This window comes from Schistocerca nitens, chromosome 8, assembly GCF_023898315.1.
Source record: "Schistocerca nitens isolate TAMUIC-IGC-003100 chromosome 8, iqSchNite1.1, whole genome shotgun sequence".
NCBI classification, from domain to species: domain Eukaryota; kingdom Metazoa; phylum Arthropoda; class Insecta; order Orthoptera; family Acrididae; genus Schistocerca; species Schistocerca nitens.
In genome coordinates this window covers 527,711,386-527,738,448 of record NC_064621.1, presented here as the reverse complement: position 1 = coordinate 527,738,448, position 27,063 = coordinate 527,711,386, and the positions used below count along the sequence as shown (strand labels likewise).

General features: G+C 41.7%; 1 protein-coding gene across 1 annotated transcript in view; it reads left to right on the top strand.

Annotated features, from left to right (window-relative positions):
- LOC126198786 (soluble guanylate cyclase 88E) overlaps nt 1–27,063 on the top strand; it is a 122,247-nt gene that overhangs the window by 60,822 nt on the left and 34,362 nt on the right. The window contains exons 7-10 of the mRNA XM_049935356.1: nt 5,846–5,972; nt 14,778–14,982; nt 19,587–19,733; nt 26,867–26,999. Coding sequence (XP_049791313.1) covers nt 5,846–5,972; nt 14,778–14,982; nt 19,587–19,733; nt 26,867–26,999 — 612 coding nt within the window. The remainder of the gene's footprint in view (nt 1–5,845; nt 5,973–14,777; nt 14,983–19,586; nt 19,734–26,866; nt 27,000–27,063) is intronic.

Here is a 27,063-nt window from a genome sequence, read left to right as displayed (position 1 = left end):
CGATGTACTAAATGTGTGTGGACTTCAGCGTAAATGTACTAGCTGTTTCGGCATATACTGACCTCTTGTATCAAGCAGAGCCCACTTTTCTTCATGTACTGTGCAATACATTTTCAGTATTTATTGTTTCTGCAACACTTGGGGCATCATTTAACAAAAAACTATCTTCATCGAAAGTGTGGCTAAGTGCTGCGTTAATACAATGAGCAGCACAAATAAGCCTTTCGTTATGTTCCGATGTTTTTACCATATTAGCACCATTGTCTGTGACCAAAAAAAGAAAGTGCAACATCTCAGGTGAAATTTTTCAATCAGCCATACACTCTTTTTTGGAAAAAAATGTCATGTTACCACCTTGAGCTGCTGCTAAAACTGCCCGCATCTCGTGGTCGTGCGGTAGCGTTCTTGCTTCCCACGCCCGGGTTCGATTCCCGGCGGGGTCAGGGATTTTCTCTGCCTCGTGATGGCTGGGTGTTGTGTGCTGTCCTTAGGTTAGTTAGGTTTAAGTAGTTCTAAGTTCTAGGGGACTGATGACCATAGATGTTAAGTCCCATAGTGCTCAGAGACATTTGAACCATTTTTTTTGCTGCTAAAACAACCGGTTTCAGTCGCCTAACCATCATCACCTCTTGCTTCAAAGATAAGCATATATCATGCGAGGGTGGTTTGAAAAGTTCTCGGAACCGCCACGAGAGGTAAGCGCTAGCACAACGAGTTGTTCACATGATATTCATTGGACTGTTGCCTGTAACGCGTGCCACGTCAGTGCTCTTGGAAGAGAGCTGTTGCGGTGACGTGGCTTTGTTGTTGATCTCGCGTAGTGATTTGCGAAGATGGATAAAATCGAGATTCGAGCAGTGATTACGTACTTCGTAAAGAAAGGTATGAAAGCAATGGACATTCATGTGGGTTTCCAGAATACACTGGGGGACTCTGCTCCTTCATCTTCCACTGTTGCCAAGTGGACAAATGAATTTAAATTTGGTTGGGAGAGCTTAGATGCTGATCTGCGCAGTGGTCGGCCAAGGTGTGTCACTACTCCATAAATCATTGCAAAAGTGCACAAAATGGTCATGGAGGATCGCCGAGTGAAAGTGCGTAAAATTTCTCACGCTTGCCAGATGTCATATGAAAGGGTATATCACATTTTAACTGAAGAATTAGGAATGAAAAAATTACCTGTAAGATTGGTGCCACTACTCTTTCTGGATCAAAAACATGTGCTGTCGCCACGGCAAAATTACATAAACCCGCCTTATTCACCTCATATGACTCCGTCAGGCTTCCATCTCATCCCAAAACTGAAAATTTTACTTGGTGGACGAAGATTCACGTGAAACGAAGAATTGATAGCCGAAGTTGACAACTATTTTGTAGGCCTGGAGGAAACTCATTTTCGAGATGGGATCAAGGCACTGAAACATCCTTGGACCAAGTGCATTAATCTACAAGGAGATTGTATTGAAAACTAAAAAAAGTTTCAGTGATATAAGTACCTTTTTTCTACTCCGTTCCGAGAACTTTCCAGACCACCATCGTATGACATTTTTGAAATATATATCAGCGGTGGGGCAAAACCTACTGAAAATACATAATCTCTTACGTTTCTTTTTTGAAATTTACTCCCATCTTCTAGACGCCTGAAAATTAAATTATAAATGAAACATTATTTACAAGAGGCCAATCCGTATTTATGTAATGTGCTGCAAGCATCAGATAATGCGCCTGATTGAGTGAATCAGTCCACATATCAACTGTTGCAGCACATGTTTCATTAATAACTTCCTTAATAACAGGAGGTATTATTCTGATTCAAATTGCATCAACCTGTTTTTTGGCATGTCTCCTCCTAGAAGAGGGATGTGCATCTAGAGGGATGTACATCTAGACCTCCTTAGCTTAAGTCTCATGCACCTGGCACACAACGCAACACACTTCGCTGCTATACTTGTTTTATTAATGCCGATATAACTGAAGGAGTTGTGTCAGTGTGGGATTTCGCACAACTGTGTTTCTTTAAGCGAATCGTTTCCGACTGGAAACACAACAGTCCAGAGCAGTCCATGTGAGATACGTACCCAGTGGACTTGCTGTTTTCGTCTACAGCCAATAGAAATTTATTCTGTAGTTTGATTTTTACCCCTCACATTTCTTCAGTGTCTATGCATTGCTTTCATTCTTACCGCACTGGCTTCCTCACGTTGCATGATTAAGACAGACACACCACGAATGAGACGCCTGTGCTGACAGCAGCTGCACATCAACACACGTTTACCATATTGGACAGACATTACCTAGGATTCGGTCATGGTTTCTTTGCTCGGCCACAATAGCTGGTGCGGGCAGCCCATTCAGTTAGGCTGCGCTCGCACCATCTCGCATTGTGTGTTCACTTACTCAGTCATGCAGAACTCTAACGGATACAGATTGCGGGGAAGGGGGAGCAGGAGATAAACAGAGAGAGGAGGAAGGAGGAGATGGACCAATAGAAGACTGGAGTAAATACACACCCGGGCAATGCCAGGTACGCAGCTCTCTCTACATATATGCAGAGAATGACAAGTCTCGGAATGTTATGAACAGAGACATACTGTAGCAGCAACATTTTTTTGTGCTGTAAATTACTGTTTAGCCACGGGTAACACCGCGAGGTGCAGTTAGTAACATACATAAGATTTAATGCATCTGTGTCAGTGACAGGGGTGTGTGTGTTTGTGTTGTGGGGAGGGGGAGGGGACACCTCTCATTACGGCGTGTGCCTCGAGTGGCCTCCAAGTTATTTACTTCTGCACTTTCATGTGTTTTTAAAGTTTTGGGTAGGGATTTCATTTATCGACCAGTTTAAGCTTAACTATCTGTCTAATCTGTACGTTCTTACTTTTCTCACGCCATTTAGTAGTACTGCCTATGATGACTCTTCGTGGAGTATCCTTCAGTGGTTGGCTACAGTTTTTAGCTGCCTGGGTTTTACTGACTTCAGCTACTGTCATGAGAATTTTCGACCACGGCTACAAGGCCAAAACGTTGGAGCTGGTCATTCCACAACGTTTTACGTGAATTTCCAGAGCAACAAGGGACTAATAACCAAGATGTTTAGTCCCTTTAAACCCATAATCATCATCACCAGGAAAAATATCACATGCAGCAACAATCTGATACCTACAATTACGAAACCAAAGACAGTTGTAATTTTTTATGATACGAAAGCAAGCAAATAAATGTGTGTACTTTCATTCTAAGCGTCTTTAGATTGGTTATACAGTTCGGGGCGCTCGCCAGCCAATAGAAGATAGCAGGTTTCAGCGTCGCACATCAGTTTACTCTTGAGTTCGAGGTGTGCTGTCGTGAAGAAATTAAGGCTGCCCCACTTTACGTTTGTACAAATGAATAACAGTATACTGCAGTCCGGTTTTTGAGGTCTAATGGTGTACCAGGAGCAAAAGACACAATACTGCGGCAATGTTTTATCGTGGCGAAGTGTTTGCCTGTGGACTAAACAATTCAGAAAGGGCTAAATATGCGTGAAGGACGGGGAAAGATCAAGGCATGCAATGACTTCCAACACATGGAGCAAATCTGTTACGTCACTTTGGAAAACCGACGAGTGACTGTTGATGAAGAACCAAATCAAATGCACATTTGTTATCGTTCTGCATATGATGACATCTATAACAAAAAAGTTCAAATATACTGAAGTCTGCACAAAATGCGTCCAAAACTAACTCAATTAAGAGCATAATCACAGTCATATGAGAATCTGTCAGCAACTACTGGACTGACGGGCTGATGGAGAGGATATGTTAAAACTGAAGATGAAACATGGGTTTAAACTTTGAACCAGAGTGCAAATGCTGTTCTACGGAATGGAAACACAACGGATCTTCTTCCAAAAAGCAATTCAAGAGTCAACCTTTCCCGGCTCAAGATTTTTGGGGCATACAAGGACCAACTATGGAAATGGGGTCAGCAGTAAACATGCTTTTCAGTGATATGTTTTGCAATGAGTTGAGGCCTGCAATTCAAAACAAACACCGAGGTCCATCGTCAGCGTTCTTTTTTTCCATGACAATGCGCTTGCATCATTTAAACGCTTCATATTATTCATTTCGATGTGTTGGAGTAGCCTGTATATAGTCCTAAAATCGCGTTATCGCATTTCCATTTATCTGGTCCACTTACAGACGTCTGTTGAAGAAGGGAAAGAAGAGCTGCATATGTGATTCTTTCTCGGCCTAAACACTCTTTTCTCCATAGAGTATTAGAAACTTTGTGCAACGATGCATCAAATGCATTGAAAATTAAAATGGCTATGTAAACTACTGGCCATTAAAATTGTTACACCACGAAGATGACGTGCCACAGACGGGAAATTTGACCCACAGGAAGAAGACGCTGTGATATGCAAAGAATTCGCTTTTCAGAGCATTCACACAAGGTTGGCGCCGGTGGCGACACTTAAAACGTGCTGACATGAGGAAAGTTTCCAACCGATTTCTCATACACGAACAGCAGTTGACCTGCGTTGCCTGGTGAAACGTTGTTGTGATGCCTCGTGTAAGGAGGAGAAATGCGTACCATCACGTTTCCAATTTTGATAAAGGTCGGACTGTAGCCTATCGCGATTGCGGTTTATCGTATCGCGACACTGCTGCTCACGTTATTCGAGATCCAATGACTGTTAGCAGAATATGGAATCGGTGGGTTCAGGAGGGTAATACGGAACGCCGTGCTGGATCCCAAAGGCCTCGTATCACTAGCAGTCGAGATGACAGGCATCTTATCCGCATGGCTGTAACGGATCGTGCAGCCACGTCTCGATCCCTGAGTCAACAGATGGGGACGCTTGCAAGACAACAATAATCTGCACGAACAGTTCGACGACGTTTGCAGCAGCATGGACCATCAGCTCTGAGACCATGTCTGCGGTTACCCTTGACGCTGCATCACAGACAGGAGCGCCTGCGATGGTGATGGTGTACTCAACGACGAACCTGGGTGCACGAATGGCAAAACGTCATTTTTTCGGATGAATCCATGTTCTGTTTACAGCATCATGACGGTCGTGTCCGTGTTAGGCGACATCGCGATGAACGCACATCGGAAGCGTGTATTCGTCATCGCCATACTGGCGTATCGCCCGACGTGATGGTATGGGGTGCCATTGGTTACTCGTCTCGGTCGGCTCTTTTTCGCATCGACGGCACTTTGAGCAGTGGACGTTACATTTCAGATGAGTTACGACCCTAGGCTCTACCCTTCATTCGATCCCTGCGAAACCCTACATTTCAGCAGGATAATGCACGACCGCATGTTGCCGGTTCTGTACGGGCCTTTCTGGATACAGAAAATTTTCGACTGCTGCCCTGGCCAGCACATTCTCCAGATCTCCCACCTTGAAAACGTCTGGTCAATGGTGGTCGAACAACTGGCTCGCTACAATACGCCAGTCACTACTCTTGATGAACTGTGGTATCGTGTTGAAGCTGCATGGACAGCTGTACCTGTACACGCCATCCAAGCTCTGTTTGACTCAATGCCCAGGCGTATCAAGGCCGTTATTACGGCCAGAGGTGGTTGTTCTGGGTACTGATTTCTCAGGATCTATGCAACCAAATTGCGTGAAAATGTAATCACATGTCAGTTCTAGTATAATATATTTGTCCAATGAATACCCATTTATCATCTGCATTTCTTCTTGGTGTAGCAATTTTAACGGCAAGTAGTGTAATAAAAATAGGTCACCATCCCTTTTGTTGGTGCAATAAATTAGAAAAATGTCGTGCAAATACCTTTGTCCTCTTACAAAGTTTGTGTGTGTGTGTTTACACTATCGCTCTTGTTGCAGGGCAAATGATATACATGGACAGCTGGCAAATGATGATGTACTTGGGAACGCCGGTGATGCCCGACCTCAATTCCCTCATTACTACAGGGCTCTACATCAACGATCTCTCAATGCACGACTTCAGCAGGTAAGCCATAGTGTCATCATACGCCACAAACTTTTAATTTAATTTAATTTACGGTACATACCTCATAAACTACATCTACAGCTACACTCTTCAATGGCAGAGGGTATTTCCCATTCTCTTTGTTCCATTCGCGTATGGAGCTCGCTCTACCTTGTCTAATCTTAACTTCGTCGTCTCTACTTGTACGAGGTGCATTCAAGTTCTGAGGCCTCCAATTTTTTTTCTCCGGACTGGAAAGAGATAGAAACATGCGCATTGTTTTAAAATGAGGCCGCGTTCATTGTCAATACGTCCCAGAGGTGGCAGCACCGTACGGCAGATGGAATTTTACCGCCAGCAGCGAGAATGAGAACTGTTTTAAATACTTAAAATGGCGACGCTTTCCTTACTTGAACAGCGTGCAATCATTCGTTTTCTGAATTTGCATGGTGTGAAACCAATTGAAATTCATCGACAGTTGAAGGAGACATGTGGTGATGGAGTTATGGATGTGTCGAAAGTGCGTTCATGGGTGTGACAGTTTAATGAAGGCAGAACATCGTGTGACAACAAACCAAAACAACCTCGGGCTCGCACAAGCCGGTCTGACGACATGATCGAGAAAGTGGAGAGAATTGTTTTGGGGGATCGCCGAATGACTGTTGAACAGATCGCCTCCAGAGTTGGCATTTCTGTGGGTTCTGTGCACACAATCCTGCATGACGACCTGAAAATGCGAAAAGTGTCATCCAGGTGGGTGCCACGAACACTGACGGACGACCACACGGCTGCCTGTGTGGCATGTTGCCAAGCAATGTTGATGCGCAACGACAGCATGAATGGGACTTTCTTTTCGTCGGTTGTGACAATGGATGAGACGTGGATGCCATTTTTCAATCCAGAAACAAAGCGCCAGTCAGCTCAATGGAAGCACACAGATTCACCGCCACCAAAAAAATTTCGGGTAACTGCCAGTGCTGAAAAAATGATGGTGTCCATGTTCTGGGACATCGAGGGCGTAATCCTTACCCATTGCGTTCCAAAGGGCACTACGGTAACAGGTGCATCCTACGAAAATGTTTTGAAGAACAAATTCCTTCCTGCACTGCAACAAAAACGTCCGGGAAGGGCTGCGCGTGTGCTGTTTCACCAAGACAACGCACCCGCACATCGAGCTAACGTTACGCAACAGTTTCTTCATGATAACAACTTTGAAGTGATTCCTCATGCTCCCTACTCACCTGACCTGGCTCCTAGTGACTTTTGGCTTTTTCCAACAATGAAAGACGCTCTCCGTGGCCGCACATTCACCAGCCGTGCTGCTATTGCCTCAGCGATTTTCCAGTGGTCAAAACAAACTCCTAAAGAAGCCTTCGCCGCTGCCATGGAATCATGGCGTCAGCGTTGTGAAAAACGTGTACGTCTGCAGGGCGATTACGTCGAGAAGTAACGCCAGTTTCATCGATTTCGGGTGAGTAGTTAATTAGAACAAAAAATCGGAGGCCTTAGAACTTGAATGCACCTCGTATGATTCGTAGGGGTTTGTAGTATATTCCTTACTTAACACCAGTTGCTGAAACTTTTTAAGTTGTCTTTCGTGGGACAGTTGGCGTTTCTCTTCAAGTATCTGGCAGTTCAAGTATTCCAATATCCCTGTGGCTCTCTCCAGTGGTCAAACAAACCTGTGACCACTAGTGCTGCACTTCTTTGCCTACGCTCAGTATCCCCTGTTAGTCTCACACACTAGAACTGTATTCTGGAATGGTCTGCACACGGATTTTGCAAGCAATTTCCTTTATATATTGACTGAATTTTTCCAGTGCCATACTAACGAAACGAAAGTTGCCACTTGCTATGATCTATGTGATCATTTCATCTTATGTATCTATAAAATCCTGTACCCACGTGTTTGTATGAACTGGCTGATTCGAATTGTAACTTACTGATATTGTAGTTGTAGAATACTATGTATCTACGTTTTGCGCTAAAAGCGCCACTATGGGGATGTAAATCAGGTTTGTTTTAAATACTCGCTGTAACAGTTGTGAGCGTTAGTTACCTCTGAGAATGAACGTGGCCGGCCGAAGTGGCCGTGCGGTTAAAGGCGCTGCAGTCTGGAACCGCAAGACCGCTACGGGCGCAGGTTCGAATCCTGCCTCGGGCATGGATGTTTGTGATGTCCTTAGGTTAGTTAGGTTTAACTAGTTCTAAGTTCTAGGGGACTAATGACCTCAGCAGTTGAGTCCCATAGTGCTCAGAGCCATTTGAACCATTTGAATGAACGTGGTGAGTTGATGTTAGTCAAGAATGCCTTTAAGGCAACAAAGATGCCATTATCAACATCTTAATAAGTTTGAATGAGGTCTTGTAATAGGGCTGCCAGAAGCTGCATGTTTCTTTCGCAACACTACTGGAGGATTGGCACGAATTCAGCCACTCTACATGACTGCTGGCAGCGGTGTTCACGAGAGAGTCGCAAGAAAAACGGCCATGTGGGACTACCGAGAGAGAAGACTATCGTGTTAGGTGTATGGCTCTGGCCCATTGTACTGCTTCTGCAGCGGCAATTTGGGCAGCAATTAGTACCACAGTGACACAACGAACTGTTTCATATCGGTTACATCATGGGGCAGCTCCGAGCTAGACGCTCTGTACAATACATTCCACTGACCCCAAACCACCGCCATTTGCGACTTCAGTAGTGCCAAGTAAGACCTTGTTGGAGGACAGAGTGGAGGTCTGTTGTGTTTTCTGATGAAAACTGGTTCTGCCCCGGTGCCAGTGAATAAGGCCAGCTGAGGGCCTCCGACCAACCTGTCTGCATGCTAGACGCACCTGGAGTTATCATCCAAAGTGAGATTTCCGATGCACCCTGACTGCAGATTTGTACGTTAGTCTGTGATTCGACCTGTTGTGCTGCCATTATGAACAGCATTCCAGGGGGATCATAGAATGAAGGCTTTCACGGTAGGTGTTGTCATCGCTTAACATTTCCGGGCTGAGATGCCGTGGTCCATACATAAAACTCTCCCCTGACGTTTCGCCTTCCACTGCGGAAGGCATCCTCCGAGGACAATTGTCGAACTGCAACTACAGCGCGAGCGAGTGCCATATATATAAGCCATCCAGAGGGCGCCGCTGTCAATCACGTGACGTCGGCTGTGTTGTGATCTCCGATATTGCCAACTTTCTCAATTGAAATGTATCGATTGTCACGCTGTTGCTGCAATGTTGACATCCATATCTTATCCAGCTTAATGCCTTCATCTTTTCTATTAAAATTGTTGCAGTGTTTGGCAATCTCTATGGCCTCTCTGTACATTCGCTCATAATAATGTGACGTCTTTGCTATGTCGGTCGTCTCACTAAACTTTATTTCATGATCACCTTCCTGAAACACATGTTCCGCTACAGACTATTTATCAGTATGTCCGGGCGGCAGTTCCTTTTATGTTCACCCAGACGGGTGCTGGCGCTTGTTTTTGTTGTGCCCATATAGACCTTTCCACAACTGCACGGAATTTATAGACACCTGGTGTAGTTAGAGGATGTCGTTTATCCTTTGCGCATCTTAAACATTCTTTTATTTTCGTGGTGGGTCTGAAAACAATTTCCACGTCGTACTCTCTTAAAATTTTTCTAATGCTATCAGTGACCTTACTGATAAATGGTAGGAACACTTTACCCTTGGGTTGGTATCGATCCTCGTCCGTCCTGTTTGTCAGTCTAGGGCGTAGTCCGCGATCTATCTCTCTGTTGGAATACCCATTTGAACAACGGGCGCTGCAAACAGCTAGAAAAAGACCAGCCAGATGGTATCGTTATGTAGACGATACATTTGTTATATGGACCCATGGGGAAGAGGAACTGGATGCCTTCCTGTTACACCTGAATAGTATTAATCCAAAAATTCAATTCACTATGGAAAAGGAAATCGATGGTCACCTGAACTTCTTAGATGTGACTGTAATCAAACGAGAGGACGGATCATTGGGTCATAAGGTTTTCAGCAAAGACACACACTGATCGTTATCTGCAGAAAGATTCTAACCACCACCCAAGACACAAAAGAGGAAACTCATTTTCGATATGGGATCAAGGCACTGGAACATCGTTGGACCAAGTGCATTAATCTATAAGGAGACTACATTGAAAAATAAAAAAAGTTTCTGTGATGTGAGTACTTTTATTTCTATTCCGTTCTGAGTACTTTTCAAACCACCCTTGTTCATAAATGCTTGCTCCAGGATGCATTCAGGATGTCTTGTGAGAAAAGCACGAGTTGAGTTTCGTATGAATGATGTTTTCGCAATCCATGTTGATTGGCTTGGAGGAGGCCATTATATTGGAGGTATCTCACTAATTTTGCACTCTGAATATATTTTAAGATTCTACAACAGACAAATGTCAATGATATAGTACCAAAATACATATAGTTTAAGATATTAGAGGATAATTTGGTGGATCAGTTCTTGTAGATGGGTGTGACTTGCACTTTATTCCATTCATCACCACACGAATGGGCAGTTGTATTAGAAATATCTGTGTATTAAGTCACGTTTGCTGTGAGTACACTGAAGGTCAGTTTGGCCTACCAGTCAGGAAGGTTTCCTTTCCAAGTGTTGCCACTTTCTCTTCCTTAAAGTGAGTGACAGAGTGTGATGCTTAAAGCACGAGAGTGGTATTTTGGTGGAATATTCAAATACCCAGCTGGTTATTCCAGTTTTTCGTGATTTTCCTAAATCACTTATGGTGAATAAAGGCATTGTCCCTTTGAAAATGCCACAGCTCCAGCTTTGTTACATTCAAGATTTTGTTTCATCTCTACTGACATGCTTATTGATTCAATTTTAAACCTGAAGTCTCTTCCATGTGAAGTACAAGTCGTGTGTTAAGTATAACTGCAGATCTGAGTTTCAGTTCTGGGAGGGGCCACTGCATGGAAATCTCCCCCACCCGCCACCCACACCCTCTGCTACAAATATAAAATGGGGTCACCCCAGCTTTTAATGAACCACAGGAGTCTAAATGTTGTTTAGCTACCAGAGGGACATTAACCAACAAGATTGCCTTTCTTGCAAAATTATTCATTACAAAGATATTTTAGAGGACGTGAGTGGGCTCTGATAGAAGATGGTGAGTGAAAGTGAGTCAGTATAAGGCAGCACACTCCCTTTATTACTCCAATACTTGATATGGAAAGCTCAAGACCACATCTGGCAGGTCTGGAAGGTGGGCTTTGACACATGGACCTGGTGACAAAGTGATGTTGTAGGGCACTGGGAGCTGCTATGCTCAGTGGAGCTCAGGGGTGGTGAGAACTTGTGTAGTTGACATCTCCGACTGAGACATGCCTGTCTGGCAATGGTGGCTGGCTCTGGCTGCTGCCCCAACTCTTGGTCCAACAGTGGGCAGCTGGAGCCCCTGCCAGATGGCACTGTCAAGATGATGGTGGAGTGGAAGCCGACACAGCAGTGGACACCAGCTCAGTCACTTACTGTTTGGATCAATGGCTGGATGGACAGCGTTCATAGGTGTCAAACATGGTTTTTTGTGGTATTTCTGCTGTAAATGTTATGCATGTCACATGCTGCAGTTCCCTTGTTTCAGTAACTAATTAAACACTGCAATTGCTCCAAGTGGCTTTTTTTACAGCCTTAAGCTATCTTACCCAGGACCACCCCATTACAGTTGTGCAATCCCTGGGACCGCACTGCTTTTCACACCTCTGTTTCTAGGAACACTATTGGCATTAGAGACTTGGGCTGCCCAGTAGCCTTCATATTCTTAGTCTGCTGCTTGTTGCCATGATAGTCATTTCTGAAAGCACTTTGTATGCTTTTGTTTCAATGAAATAATGTCCAAGGGATGGAAAAACTGTGTTAGTGTAAGTCAATGACACACTGGATATTTTTCTTGTTCATCGTGTTCATTGCATTTGTTTGTTTTGTTCTTCATATCTGTCAGTGCTAGACTCTGGAGCTATGTCAGGCAACCCCGGCCCATTGAATGTGAGAGCAGATGATCTATATTTGAAGAAAAGCTTTCAAGAATTATCAATGAAGTGAGGAGTGGCACATCCAACTTCGAATTTTCTTGCATGGAGGATGGAGATTTTATACACAGTGAACATGATTCAGAATCGAGTGTGTTTGGTGAGAGTGAAAGTGGTGAGGAAAGGGCTGAAGGAAAATTAGAAAGATGGTGAGAAATGTGCTAGGAAATACTAATATGGCAGAAATAGGTTCAAATGGTTGGCAGTAGACCCAAACAGGAATGTCAGAATCCCAGCTCATAATATAATGAAGATACCAGCACTTTATCACAATCTCAGAAGACAATCACACGTTGACCCACTCACCACTTCGAGTTATATTTTTAGTGATGAAATGCTGAACGAAATGCTCACATGGACAAATGAAAAACTTGAAAAAATTTGGGGAAATACACAAATATGAGAGAACAGAAGTTATACCTTGTATGATGCATGAAATAAAGAGTTTTATCAGCCTTCTAATTTACACAGTTGTATTCAAATCAAATGACAAAGACATATGTTCTCTCTTTTGTACTGATGGGACTGGCCAAGATATTTTCCATATCAATATGTCATCAGCAAGATTTTTTGCAATTCTCAACTGCATGAGATTTGACAACCCTGATGACAGGGAGTTACATAAGGTTTCTGATCCAGCAGTGACTATAACAAACATTTGGCATAAATTCAACGAAAATTCTCAGTGGTCCTGTGTTATTGGTGCTGATGCTATAGTTGATGAAATGCCTTAGTGGAGGCTGTAAGTTCAAAATGTATATTGCATCTAAATTGGCAAAGTACTGCCTGAAGTCCACTGATTCCAGGAGTAATTATGTCTTCAACAACTATCTTTACTGGGGAAAAGGTTCAAATGGAGCAGGACTTCCCCAGATGAGAAGAAATGCACTCTTCACACTCAGGCTGTCCTCAGATTGTGCAAGCCAGTAACACATAGTAACTGAAACATTACTGATGATAACTGGCATGTGTCAATCAAACTTGCAGATGTGCTGCAGAGGAATGGTTTTGACCATGGTGGGAACAATGTAAAAGAACTGAAAGGAAATTCTACTATCTTTCTTACTTTCCCATGCATGTGAAGTTGGAACAATGCTGTATGCATTTACCAAACACATTGTGCTGATTTCCCACATGCCTAAGAAAGAAAGAGCAGTAATTCTTATATAAACAATATATCACTCCATAGCGGATGATGTTGAAGGTGAAAAACCTGTAATTATAGCCCACTATAATAACATACAGGGTGGTGTTGATACAGTAGATGAAAAGAGTGCTAAATTTTGTTCAAGTTGCCATCCACAACACTGGCCCAAGACTGTGTTTTCCTGTATTGTTGATATGAGTTTTCTCAATCCATATATTATTCATCAGTCATTCAAGGAAAGCACTGTACTTACAGGACAAACTTTATGAAAGCTCTGGCAAAAGAACTGGTCAAACCTTCATTGCACAAAAGAATAATGGACAAAATCTTCCACGAGAATTGAGATTTTCTATCATTCAAGTTCTAGGAGCTGAAGTACATCTCTATGAAGACCTGGAAAAGGACAAACCACCTAAGGATGGAAAGAAGACATGTTGCATTTGTCCACCAGAAAAGAAGAGGAGGACAAGCTATTTGTGTTGCAAGTGCAAGGTCCCAATTTGTTTGAACTGCTCAAGTAAGGTGTGTCTGCAATGCGTGTAAGGGGACTCGAAATGTGCCCACTTTCACTATTGCAGATTTTTTTCACGTAATTCATTTTCAACAATACTCATTAATTTTAACACTGATGGCATCTGTCCAGCATAAACTTGCAACAACCAAGTTTCATGTAAGGAACTACATTTAAATATTTCGATGGGTGTCCATCAATGTAAATTTTGATGAGAATTTTTAGTGCATTATGAATAGGTCTTTTGCACAGCACTGAAACAATATTTTGTTCATATGTTATCATTTATGTATAACTGAAGAACGAATATGTAGTACTAAATGCAAAAAGTAGCATTAGATAGTGGTTTTTTAAGTATTTTTTACATCTCCTGTACACGGTCCATGGGACCGCACGAATGCAGCTGCATAAGAAGTACTCAAGACTGTGATTCCAGGAAAATAATAACACATTCAGTGGTGAATCTTATGTGCTCAGATGTTAAGTTTTAAACTGGATATTCTGCTTCATGCAACATCTCAAAATCTACTCATGAATTTTGTAATGTACTTTGCATTACATATGTTACTGTCAAAGCACTAAGGGAGTGTACAGTGTACTATCATGTTCCAAATTTAAAGCAATCTGCTAAGCACTGATGTTTATACCCTGTGTTATCAAGAACAGAAGCTACATGGGAATGGTTTTTGTTAGAGAAATATGCACTAATGTAAAAATTTGTGTAAGAATATTTTATGTGTTTATTTATTCCCTAATCAAATGAGTCATGTAGTGTGTGTGTGTGTGTGTGTGTGTGTGTGTGTGTGTGTGTTTGGGTGTGTGGGTGTGGGTGTGTGTGTGTGTGTGTGTGAGAGAGAGAGAGAGAGAGAGAGAGAGAGAGAGAGAGGAGGGGTGAAGACTAATGTAAAACATGATGTTAGTTTCAGTAAAACATGTTAGTTTAATGCTTTTACATTTTCATCATATCACCTCATATCATCAGACTTTCCCATATCATAATGTAACTTTATATATCATGATTTGCATGCTTCATACAAAAAATGATTCAAAGGACCAATAAAGAAACACAAAGTACTTGCATCACTGAACTCTGAATGTAACACTTTTGTGCAGAGATCTCATGCTAGCTGGCACCCAACAGTCTGTGGAGCTGAAACTGGCATTGGATCAAGAACAACAGAAGTCAAAAAAATTGGAAGAATCCATGAGAAAACTTGATGAGGAGATGCGGAGGACAGATGAACTGCTTTACCAGATGATACCAAAGCAAGTTGCTGACAGACTGAGAACTGGCGAGAATCCTATTGATACTTGTGAGGTGACTTAAACCAATCTCCTTCTGTTCAAAAATTGTTGAATTATTATGAACTTGTGAATCTGTTAACACACACAATTGAAGAATGTCTTCTGGGATTTATTATTATTGTTGTTAATGTTAATATTTATTTTATTACAATTTGTGTACCAGGAATTCTTTGTGTGTAAATCACACAATGATGAGTTCTGTTTGTCCTGTGGTTGTTAAATATCTAGTGAAAAGTAGAACTAGTCAACATGACTCTTTGTGATTCAGTTAGCCTCAGTGTGTGTGAGATTGTAGCATTTTACCTTCTCTCCATAGCCCATACTCCAGGCTGTAGCCGCAAAAGAAAAACTTCTCATAGTAGATTCGTAGTTGTTTTAAACCTTGGGTTGCACAGCACTTACCATTTTTCAACAGAAATTTCTTGTCGGATCTGCAACATCATGAAGGAATCACAACCTATAAAGGCACAGTGAAATGATTCAGTGCATATGCAACATAACATACCCAGCATTTCATGTCTGTCTAGCACTAGGAAGTCTACCACACTGCCCTAACAAATAGGTTTGTGGATATTACGAGTCATAGATCAGTAATAACACACTTTTGCAGTCAAATGAACATATGTTTAAACACTGAACAAGGCAAATACAATATGGCTGTACAAACATAACACACAGAGAGGCATAGAAAGAAGCAGAGTCAAAGGTCATCAGGTCCAAATACATGATGCTTCACACCTGAGGCGCCACAGAGACACCTTCACCCAGCAGTGTGGAGCCCAGCAGGGAGAAGCTAGCTCACTTCAACACAAAATCATGGTGCCAGCGCAGCATCTGAAGGCAGCATCCAACGTGCAAAGTGGGTGCCTTGGAAGTCCCACCGACAGGAGCATGTGCGTCGGACTGCTGCGCAGGTGGTGAAGAGTCATTGGAGACCACGTCGACGGCACCAGTGGGTGAGGTGTCAGCGATGGCAGGCCGGCCGGGGGTGTCAGAACGTGGCTCGGAGAGGGACCACGCAGGTTTTCATCGGTTAACTGAAACTGTATTCGGTCGTCCATTCAGTAGTACGACGAAAGTATTCACTCCGCAGCGCAAGATGCGGTGCAGACCAGAGTAAGAAGGTAGCAGGGCTGCACGTACGGAGTCGTCTCGTATCATGACGAATTTGCACAATGCCAGGTCTTTGTGTACCAACACCAGCGGCATGGAATGAGCACGAGGCAGGGGTGGGCAAAGGCAGGCGATTTCATTCATGCGCAAATGTTTGTAAGCGTTAAGACGCCCGGCTTTATTAGGCATAGGTGAGCCATCTGTGGTGCGGTTTCTATGACAAGTGCCATTGCTGATGGCCGAAACCCACGAAGGGGGTCAGGCAGGGGAGGGAAAGAGGGGACCTGTTGCAACGATGGTTCACTGACCTTGCTGGGCTGGAACGGTGTGAGCAGGGAGTTGGCAGCAGACAATGATGAAGGGCATGGCGTAGCAGACACGTGATGTGAGGAAACCCATGAAGCAAGAACATGAGCATCCTGTAGATTCATCCGCAATGGCATGGAAACAGCAGTAGGTGGAGGAAGCCTCAACACAGGAGCAATGTAGTGCAAAGATGCAGTAGATGCAAGTATTGGTTCACCTTGTTGCGGCTCTGCAGACAGGCCACCGATTGTACTCCGTGCGTGTGATGATTCAGCAGAGGTGCTGGCAATGCGGGCGCATAATGCCTCGCTCTGTATGCAGAGCTCGTTGATTTGTGGGCACACAGCCGGCAAAAGAGAGCTGTGCAGTAATACACTCGAGCATAGATGCACATGTGGCAAGTGTAGCCAAGGAGGCAGAGACTGAAGTCATGCTGAACTCGTTCCAGCATGGAATGGCACAACCAGACGCATGGCAGAGCGTGGCAGCCTGCAGGTCTGGTGAAAGTTTGTAATGCAAGTCCAACCCAACCACAAGTTCATCCACATTGGCGAAGTCAAAAGTCCAATGGAAGGTGGCAACTGGTGACAGGTGAAGTGACATCTTGATGGAGCCAAGGACTGCGATAGGAGAATGATTAGCAGCGATCAAAGCAAGGTTAGCAGATGAAAGCATGCTGCCCATGTGCTTGGCTGGGATAACACTGATGTCGGTGCCTGTGTCGACAAGAAAGCGAGTGCTTGATGACAAGTCACTGAGATAGAGGCATGGCGCCGCTGGAGAGAGTGGTGCGGCAACAGACGGCAGGAACCGTGAAGGATCATGGCAGGACATGGTGCCTAAGCATACCCGCTGGTCTCAGTTGGAAAAGGCGCAAGGCGTGTGGCAGTTGTGGGTAACATCCCCATAAGTAGTGTGGAACCAGCACAGCACAGCTGACTGTATTGGGGCCAGAAGCCAATCGGGTTGCTGCTTGAGCGAGGTCCGCATCTGTTGGGGGGCCACAGGCAGTACCTCCAGTAGGCTGCTAGGTGGCAGCTCCTGAAAAGCACCTGAGGTGGTGAGGTGAGCTCGTTGGTCTCTACCGGCAGAGTGCAGAACCGAAGGTGCAGGCGTGCCAACTGATGGTCACGGGGATGTCGGCTGTGACATGCAGTGTCAGTGACGAATGATTGCATATACCCGATTGGCAATGTGGCAACCAGCAGCGCCAAGACAGTGTGCGGGGAGGGGGTTTGACATCAGGCATATAAGAATGTGCAACCCCGTGCATTTGAATGTTAGAATTACAGTTCTCGAACTTCGGCGGCACGTCAAACCAAACCAAAGGAGACTGCGTAGCTGAGGGGTGAAACACAACAGCCCTCACTGGATTATCATTCACAATGTCACTAAGCGGCATGCACTATCCATGAATCAGCTGTTGCTGTGCAGTTCCACCAGTTGCACTCGACAGTGGCCATGTTGAGCCGGTTAAGGTTAAGTGGCTGCCAGCATGGCTGGGCATAGGTAACTGTTCACTTTTAACCAGACGCACATTAGGTATACTTGTATATTCGTGATTGGAAGCAAAGTCAATTAGGTCTGCTATGCTGGTAGATCCATTGTTCCAAAGACAATGTGGACCAGCACACAAACTCCATTAATGATGAAATGAAGCAAAAAACAATTACCAAACATACGACAACGATGTCAGGGTCACCACTGTAGATATTACGAGTCATAAATCAGTAATAACACACTTTTTTTTCTAACCAATATAATCCCGATGTGTACACCACACATACTCTGCTATATGAGTAGCCACTTCCTTTGCAGAGTAGAGTACTGACTTTTCTATTGAGCGGGAAGAACAATTCTTCACTTAATAGCAGAAATCAAAAAGTTTGTATGTGAGATCAATGCAGAATTGCCTGAGCCTCTCGATCAGACCTCCCACTCATCTCCAAACCAGAGGACCATGTTTGATTCTGGATATATTGCAGAAGACAGTGAGGCAGTCCTCAACCCTACATGTGGAGCTAGCTGTCTTGACCACTTACAGCCAATCATCTTAAGTTACTGAAGATGGCCTCAGAACCCAGGCAGAAAGTGTCATTTATGCTGACATGAGCTACAATTTGTTGTCAATTGCACACAGGGCATTCAATAGCCAATGACAGAGCCACCTCCATGTTTCAGACAAGACCTCCTGATGAACATTAAAGTGCACACTGGCCTTTCCCTGACACGTTGCTGTTTCTCTGAGGGGGCACCATTACCCACCTGACACTGGAACTATAACTGAGCAACATACCCAACCTCCATGCTTGTTCACACTTAGCAGGAAAATTGGACACTAGCTCAACATAAGAGGCATCCTATGCTGACTCAGGTGCATTATTAGCACAGAGCAGCATCTTGTACTTGTTACTAAAAAGTAAGGGGCAGCTGTGTGTCCAGTTCCCACATTAACCTTCCCCCCATAGGTACATGAACCTACTACGATTGGCAATTCACCCTCAAGTGAAGACAAATCATTCAGATGTTGTGTTTTGGAAGATATATTATTAATACAATGGCTTCCACAGGATTCCATTGCAACCAGAGGTGTAACAACTTTTGCCACAGGTGCCCCACTGCCAGTGATTCAAGGCTGTGGCCATGCACTTGTGTCTCCACATAAGCAGTCGAGTCTGTTTCCATTTCCTTCTAGAAGATGATCCCTCTTATTATGATACCTGTGTTGCCTCGCAACAGTGCAGCTACAAATCTTTATAAATTACTTGTGGTCCAAGATTTAAGTGAATAAATCCCACCAGCTGGCGTGGCCGAGCGGTTCTAGGCGCTACAGTCCGGAACCGCGCGACTGCTACGATCGCAGGTTCGAATACTGCCTCGGGCATGGATGTGTGTGATGTTCTTAGGTTAGCTAGGTTTAAGTAGTTCTAAGTTCTAGGGGACTGATGACTGCAGAAGCTAAGTCCCATAGTGCTCAGAGCCATTTGAACCTTTTTTTTCAATAAATCCCATAGTAAGTCATTATATTTTGCCATGACATTTTTTCATTATTAGCATTTTTATTCATAAATGTTTGACTGACCACATTCATTTGTGCTCATTAACTTTAATTTAATCTTATTATTCTTACTGAAGCAGTATGTAGCATTTTAAATCAAGTTCAGAGTTAACTAAAATATTTTGTATTTTTAATTGCAGATGTTTGACACTGTGTCTATACTATTCTCAGATGTGGTGACTTTCACAGAAATCTGCAGCAGGATCACACCAATGGAAGTTGTCTCAATGCTGAATGCTATGTACTCTATTTTTGATACACTGACAGAAAGGAACTGTGTCTATAAGGTAAATCTCACTAATGTTTTAAAACTGTTGAGTGTTTGTCTAAGATCCATAAGCAAACTGAAAATAGGTAATGCAACCACTCATCTACATATGACTGATGTGTGACTTAAAAGCTGTCTTTGAAAAACCTTGAAAGCTTTAACTACTTTCTTTTTCCCGTATAAGTATCTCTAGAACAAAACAGAATGTGATAAATCTCACATGGGGCAAGCCAGTAAATCTGCTGTTACTGAACATTGTATTTCTACTAGTCATTCAATGGATTATAATGGGATAAACATTGTGGCTCACACATTGAATGTTTGGGAGTCCATCATTATACAGTCAGTGGAAATACAACTTTCTAAGGACCAAAGTACTCCGGACATGAGATGGAATTCTGTCATTGCAGTTTTCCAGAATGAGGATAATTGATCTAACATTGATAAGGCACAGAGGGTGCTTGAACCAAAATACAGACTTGCAACAAAAGTATACATCCTCAAATAATGCCTGCACACTACTTTACAAGTGCAACATTCATTCATTGGTAAAGTCTTCAGCCTCATCTACACTGGAGCGATGTTGTAGGTCTTTGTTGTGGAGCTGCCCTGATTCAATGCGTCACATCTGTAGGTGACAGCCCCACAACTGACAGCCTTGTCCACACTACATGGAGCAGTTCTGCTTGAAATGTCTTGGGAACTAAAGTATATGCAGGTCTCTCTGTTTAGCTTTTACTTCCAATTAAAAGTGGAAAACATGCAGATTGTGGCTCCAGAACACATTGGATGTATGTTTTTTTTTTTTTTTTTTTTTTTAATTATTATGGTTCTTTCATATTGTTGAGCTTTCTGTAGCTGATTCCAACTCCAGTGTCATATACTTGGATGTGTGGTGCCATGCAAGAATTTCTGACAGCAGAGGCTTTCAGCACTTTATGAAAAAGTAAATAATGGGACGTTGGATTTGCCTCACCCCACCTCATTGTGAAGGATAGAAAATCCCATTCTATTCGTGTGTGTTTCCCGTATTAAGAAATTTGATGGCTGAAACAAATGATCATTATCACGTCCTGACACAATATTCAGTTAACGTCTAAGCCATGTGCACCGCATTACTGAAAACTTTTTAGGGATATGGGCCACAAAATTCTGGACTTTGGCAAAACCTATAGAACTACACAGTCCAGTAAGGTGGAAACAGTGGTTCTTGAAAGTGCCTGTTTGCATGATATTTTATAATGTCATTCAAAAACAAATTACACTTTACTTGGTCCTTTTGGCAAAGAAGATTCTAATGGAACTACAAGAATCAGAACCTCTTGGGCTACATACTGTACAAAGGAGATTTCCAAATAAAATACAGGAAATCAGACATTAATTTAGAGATTTCTTTATATTACATGAAGTTCAGTGCATTGGCAGGATGAGATGATTTTAAAATATGCATTGATGGGAACAAATTACAATGCCAAAAAATAATTAATATAGAGTAATGAAATTTTTGGAATACATTTGTCTAGGTAATATATGTAAGTGATAAACATGGCAAGATAATGGGGTAATGTAAGTGCGAGAAAAGCCATTGCGAATTTGAAATTCTGGTACATTAATAACCACTGTAATTGCAAGAATGTCGAATGCAAACATGCAAATGTGCATGCCAGCTGTTGGTTAGTGGTATGGAGCTCCATGCCTGTTGCACTTCGTCGGTCAATACAGGGACAGTTAATACTGTTTGTGGATGATGCAGAAGTTGTTGTCCAATGATGTTCCATATGTGCTCAAATGTAGACAGATCTGGTGATCAAGCAGGCGAAGGCAGCACGTTGACACTCTGTAGAGAGTATTGGGTTACAACAGCAGTATGTGGATGATAGTTATGAACACCCCCTCGAATGCTGTTCATGAACTGCAGCACAACAGGTTGAATCACCAGACACATCTGCAGTCAGTGAGCATGGGATAACCAGCTGCCATAAAAAATCACTCTCCACACCATAACTCCAGGTGTAGGTCCATTGTGTCTAGCATGTAGATAGGTTGGTTGTAGGCCCTAAACTGGTCTCCCTCTAAACAACACACAGCCATCACTGGCACAAAGTCAGAACCAGCTTTCATCAGAAAACACAACAGACCTCCACCTTGCCCTCCAATGAGCTCTTGCTTGACACCATTAAAGTCACGGTTTGCAATTAGTGAAATACATCTACAGGCCATCTGGCTTGGAGCTGTCCTTGAAGTATCCAGTTTGTAACAGTTTGTTGTGTCAGTGTTGGGTCCACCCATTGCTTATATTGCTGCTGCAGATGCTGTACCATGTGCCACAGACATTCCTTTTCAGTAGTGCTATGTGGATGTCTGGAGCCCAGTCTTTTTGTGACAGTACAGTCTCATGACCACCACTGCCAGCAATCATGAGCAGCGGCTACATTCCTGCCAGCCTTTCTGCAATAACGCAGAAGGAACATCCAGCTTCTAATTATAAAACCTCGTTCAAACTCGGTAAGGGAATGGTAATTGTCTCTTTGTCACCTGAAAGGCATTCTTGGCTAACATCAACTCATTATGCCCAATATTGAAGGTAACTAACGCTCATGATCATTGCAGTGTGTATTTAAAACAAACCTGGTTTGCATCCTCATTGTGGTGCTAATTCTTGTTCTCAGTTTCTGTAAAGAAAATAGATGTGATCTGAAGCTCGTAACAAATATCAATTTTGTACTATCTTACCTAATATTCTTCTAAGTCAGTGCTATGGCCTCCTTTTGACTGACTGGCATGCAGGAGAAACGTGAGTTTCACATCTGAAACATAAACATTTTTTAGGAGAAGAGCCACTCTTACTACTATGCTCTAATTTGTGTTTCCACCAAGATTGGCTTACCAAAGCGTGACCTTTTTTCCATTTCCGCTACTAAAATGCCAAACATTTTAATCCCTGTCCTCATTTGTCCCAGATTCTGTATTTGATATGTGTGATATCCCACAAGCAGTTGTTTACTTTAAGATCTTCAATTAGTTACAAAGTAGATTCCATCATCAGCATAATGGAAAATATAAAATACAACCACATCAGATGACAACAATAACATCAACTTCTATGTACCACACTGAGCCAAACTTTTCCTGAATGCATTGACACTTGCAATGTCATACAACATTGTTCGAGAGAAATCATTTTAAACCTGCAGTATGGTCTTGGGACATGGGAACATGTTATGGGTCAGAATCACAGCAGTGCTGACTCAGACTCGAGTCAGCCATGCAAAAAAGACATGCAAAATTGAGTCTCACTGTGGGCTTACTTTAAACTGAGGCGCTCTATATACCAGCATCAGTGTAAAACAGAAGATAAACAGAAGACTCTGTGCTAAAGTATCATGACAAGAAGCTACTGACATCCAGCAATTACCCTGAAATACCATAGAAAATGTGTATTCTGTGAAAATTTTAAATATCAGAAGTGAAATGTGCTGGTACAGGGTGTATATGCAGACAAGGGAAAAAATTCCTGGATTTTCCACTTAAAAACACACCTTCTCCCAGGTGAAAATACACTTTTGCCATGTTAAGTGACAGTATAATTTCCCTCAGAGCTGTAAAATGAATCAATCCTTTGAATGGTTAAGGTTTTATACACTGGCATAGAATTTCCCAGCACTTTATAAGACAAAACTCAGGGGAGAAAAGCATCTTCTTCCGGATGAAAAAATTCCTGGGTTTTTCCTGGATTTCCTGGTTGTCTTGGGTCATATACACCCAGTGTTAATATGTATTTTACGTCACATTATTTGAATATCCCTGCAGTTCTTGTGTTCTGGTGCTTTTTCAACCTTCTGGTAATGATCCCTCCCCCCCATTTATTTTGTTTCCTCCTCTGTTTAAAGCTTTGCACACCATTCTTCATACATCCTTTTGGTTTATAGTATTCTTTGCCTACACCCAAATTCAGCAGCTTTTACTTCCTTCCTCCATTCATAGCATTTGTAGATTTAGGAAACGATTTCGATAATGTTAACTGGAATACAGTGTTTGAAATTCTGAAGGAGACTTCAGTAAAGTTAAGGGAGAGTGCCAGGATACCTACAATTGGTACAGAGACCAAACTGTACCGGTAATTATAAAAATCACAGAGCATGAAAGGGAGGCAGTAGTGAGAAAGGAGTCAGAATGACTGTAGTCTATCCTCCATGTTACTCAACTTATACATTGAACAAGCAGTAAGGGATATGAAAGAGAAATTTGGAAAGAGCATTAAAGTTTAGAGAGACGAAATAAAAACTTTAAGGTTTGTTGATGACACTGTAATTCTGTCTCTGATGGCAAATGACTTGGAAGAATTACATCTGCATCTACATGAGTACTCTGCAATCTACAACGACAGATGTTTCATCAAACCACTTTCACTCTATTTCTCTACAGTTTAATTCTAAAACAGTGCACAGGAAAAACAAACACTTAACTCTTTGTATGCAAGCTCTGGTTTCTCTTATTTTATTACAATGATCATTTCTCCCTATGTAAGTGGATGTTAACAAAATATTTTTGCATTTGGAGGACAATGTTGGAAACTGAAATTTAGTGAAAGGATGTTTCCACAATGAAAAATGCTTTTGTTATAATGCTTGCCACCCAAACTCATGTATCATATCTATGTCACTGTCTCTCCTATCTAATCATAGTTCAGTCAGGGGCAGTTCAATTTTTTTTTTTTTTTTTTTTTTTTTTTTTTTTTTTTTTTTTTTGACGTCCTCCGTCAATGCAATCTGGCAAGGATTCCAAACTGCACAGCAGTACTCTAGCAGAAGATGGAAAAGCATAGTGTAGACAGCCACTCTAATAAATCTTTTGCATGTTCTTTGTGATTTGCTAATAAAACACAGTCTTTGGTTCACCTTCCTCGCCACATTACACATTATCTAAGTCATTGTTACAACTGAAGTTGTTCATAATTGTTATTCCCAGTGTGTAAGAATGCATAGTGTCTTGAAAAGTATAATAAGACGTACATAAATAAAAGTAAAACACAGGTTATGCAGTGCAGTCAAATTGAATCAGGTTATACTGAGGGAACTGGATTAGGAAATGAAAAACTAAGAACAGTGGATGGGACTGCAAAATAATCGGTGAAGGTAGAAGTAAAGTGGATATAAAATGGAACTGGCAATAAAAATAAAAGCTTTCCTAAAAATGAGGAATACAGTACAATCTAAAATAACGTTACATTTCATGAACCATCTTCTGAATATATTTGTCTGTGGTACAGCCATGCAAGGTAGTGAAACATGTGCAATAAACATTTCAGACAAGAGGAGAATAGAAGCTTTTGAAATGTGCTGCAATAAAAGATGGCTGCATATTATATGGAAAAATTAATTTAAAAAAATTGATAGCAAAGCTTGATTAAAAAAAGGAACAGAATGATAGGACACATTCTGAAACATCAATGAATTGTTAATTTATTAGTAGAGGGAAGTGTCGAGAGTAAAGTTTCTAGATGGAGACCAAGGTTTGACTACAGTAAAAAAGTTCAAATGGATCTAAGTTGCAGTGGCTATACAAAGATTAAGAGGCTTGTACAATGTAGGCTAGCATGGAAAATTGTGTCAAACCAGTCTTTTGACAGAAGCTTATAACAACAAATAACCTTCTTTTCTGGCTTTATTATTAACTCTATAGTTTGCCTATGGATCAAGTTGCAAGAAGAACATGAAAGGGAATAATGAGCAATGGTAAAAAATAATCTCCACCATACACTTACAGTGGTTTGCAGAGTATGTGTGTAGATGAAAATGTAGACCCAATTCAATAATGGATATATATCTGTCTGTCTATCTATCTGTGTGTGTGTGTGTGTGTGTGTGTGTGTGTGTGTGTGTGTGTGTGTGTGTGTGTGTGTGTTCAGTTAGTACTTTTTTATGCTAATTTATTTTAGAAATAGATTTTAACTAACTAGGTAATCTATGCAACAGGCTTACATAATACCCATTGGATCACTAGCTTGTGTTATCCAACATATCTATGTAAGATACTCACCTAGACCATCATAAAAATGTATATTCGTCTACTTGCTTACTGTGCTGTATGTCTATTTTCAGCATACAAATTTAAGGGAATACGTGTTTGAAACCTGTTTTTATGATTTTCTGTTACCTGCTTTTTGTTTATTTATTTATTTGTTCTGGTGATTTTGTTTCTTCTAAGATGTTAAGTGCTGGTAGTTACATGAATGTAACATTAAAAAGTTATATCCCTATTATAGACTGAACAAACAACAGTAATGAAAGTCAACATTTTTAAAATCATATACCTAGCATTTCTATTCATTGTTGTTATATCGTTTCTTAAAACATGCCAAAACATATTTGAAATTTAATATCCACCAATCCTAAATCTAAGTGTTACAAACCACTGCATTAGACTGATACTTTAAAAGCCTTCTTTTTTTAAAAAAGAAAAGGGGGGAGGGGGGGGGGGTGATTTACACAGAGCAAGAAATGTAACGTTCTCAACCACAGTTAGAAGCAGAATGTTTGTATCCTGAATGATGAGAAAGTACAAAATATAATAATTCCAATGTTACTCATTACGTTCCTTCCACAACATAAAAGTTTTTATTTGGTTAATTTCAAATCAATTCAAAATTGAAAAACCAAATCATTAAAAATAAGTGTTATTTCTAAATTTTCTGAAAATCAACAAATGTAGTCTGAATTGTACTTTTCTTATTAGTGCAGCAAAAATTTTCCTATTACTTAAGCAATAATAATAATAATAATAACAGAAATAATAATAACAATAATTCTACTACACATATGACTTCAACTTTGATGCTTCATTTTGTTGATGGAAAATAGCCTATTTATGACTAATAATTACAGTAAGTAACTAAACCTTTCTGCGTATTAAGTTTCTAGCACCCATACCAAAACTAGTTAGCTGATCCTCCTGTATGATATCTGTCCGCTTTTTCTCTCATTTAGTGGTTTCTTTTCAGTGAGATCCTTTTAGTTACAGTCTGCATGACTCTCTTAAGTTTTCTGTTTCTTTTCTTTCCCTTTCTTTCTTTGGCCTCCATCATTGTCTCACGCACAAAAGGCATTTGTGCGAAATAGGCCTGACCAGGATATTTCTGTCTTGCGCCGCCAGGTAGAGACCATAGGTGATGCTTACATGGTTGTGTCCGGTGCTCCAGAGAAAGAAAAGAACCATGCAGAGAAAGTATGTGATATGGCCCTTGACATGGTGGAGGCAATCACAGACCTCAAAGATCCTTCAACAGGTAAGATAATCTGATTTTTAACTATTTATATCCTTTCCTTTGTGTCATTTCAATTTTCTGCCCT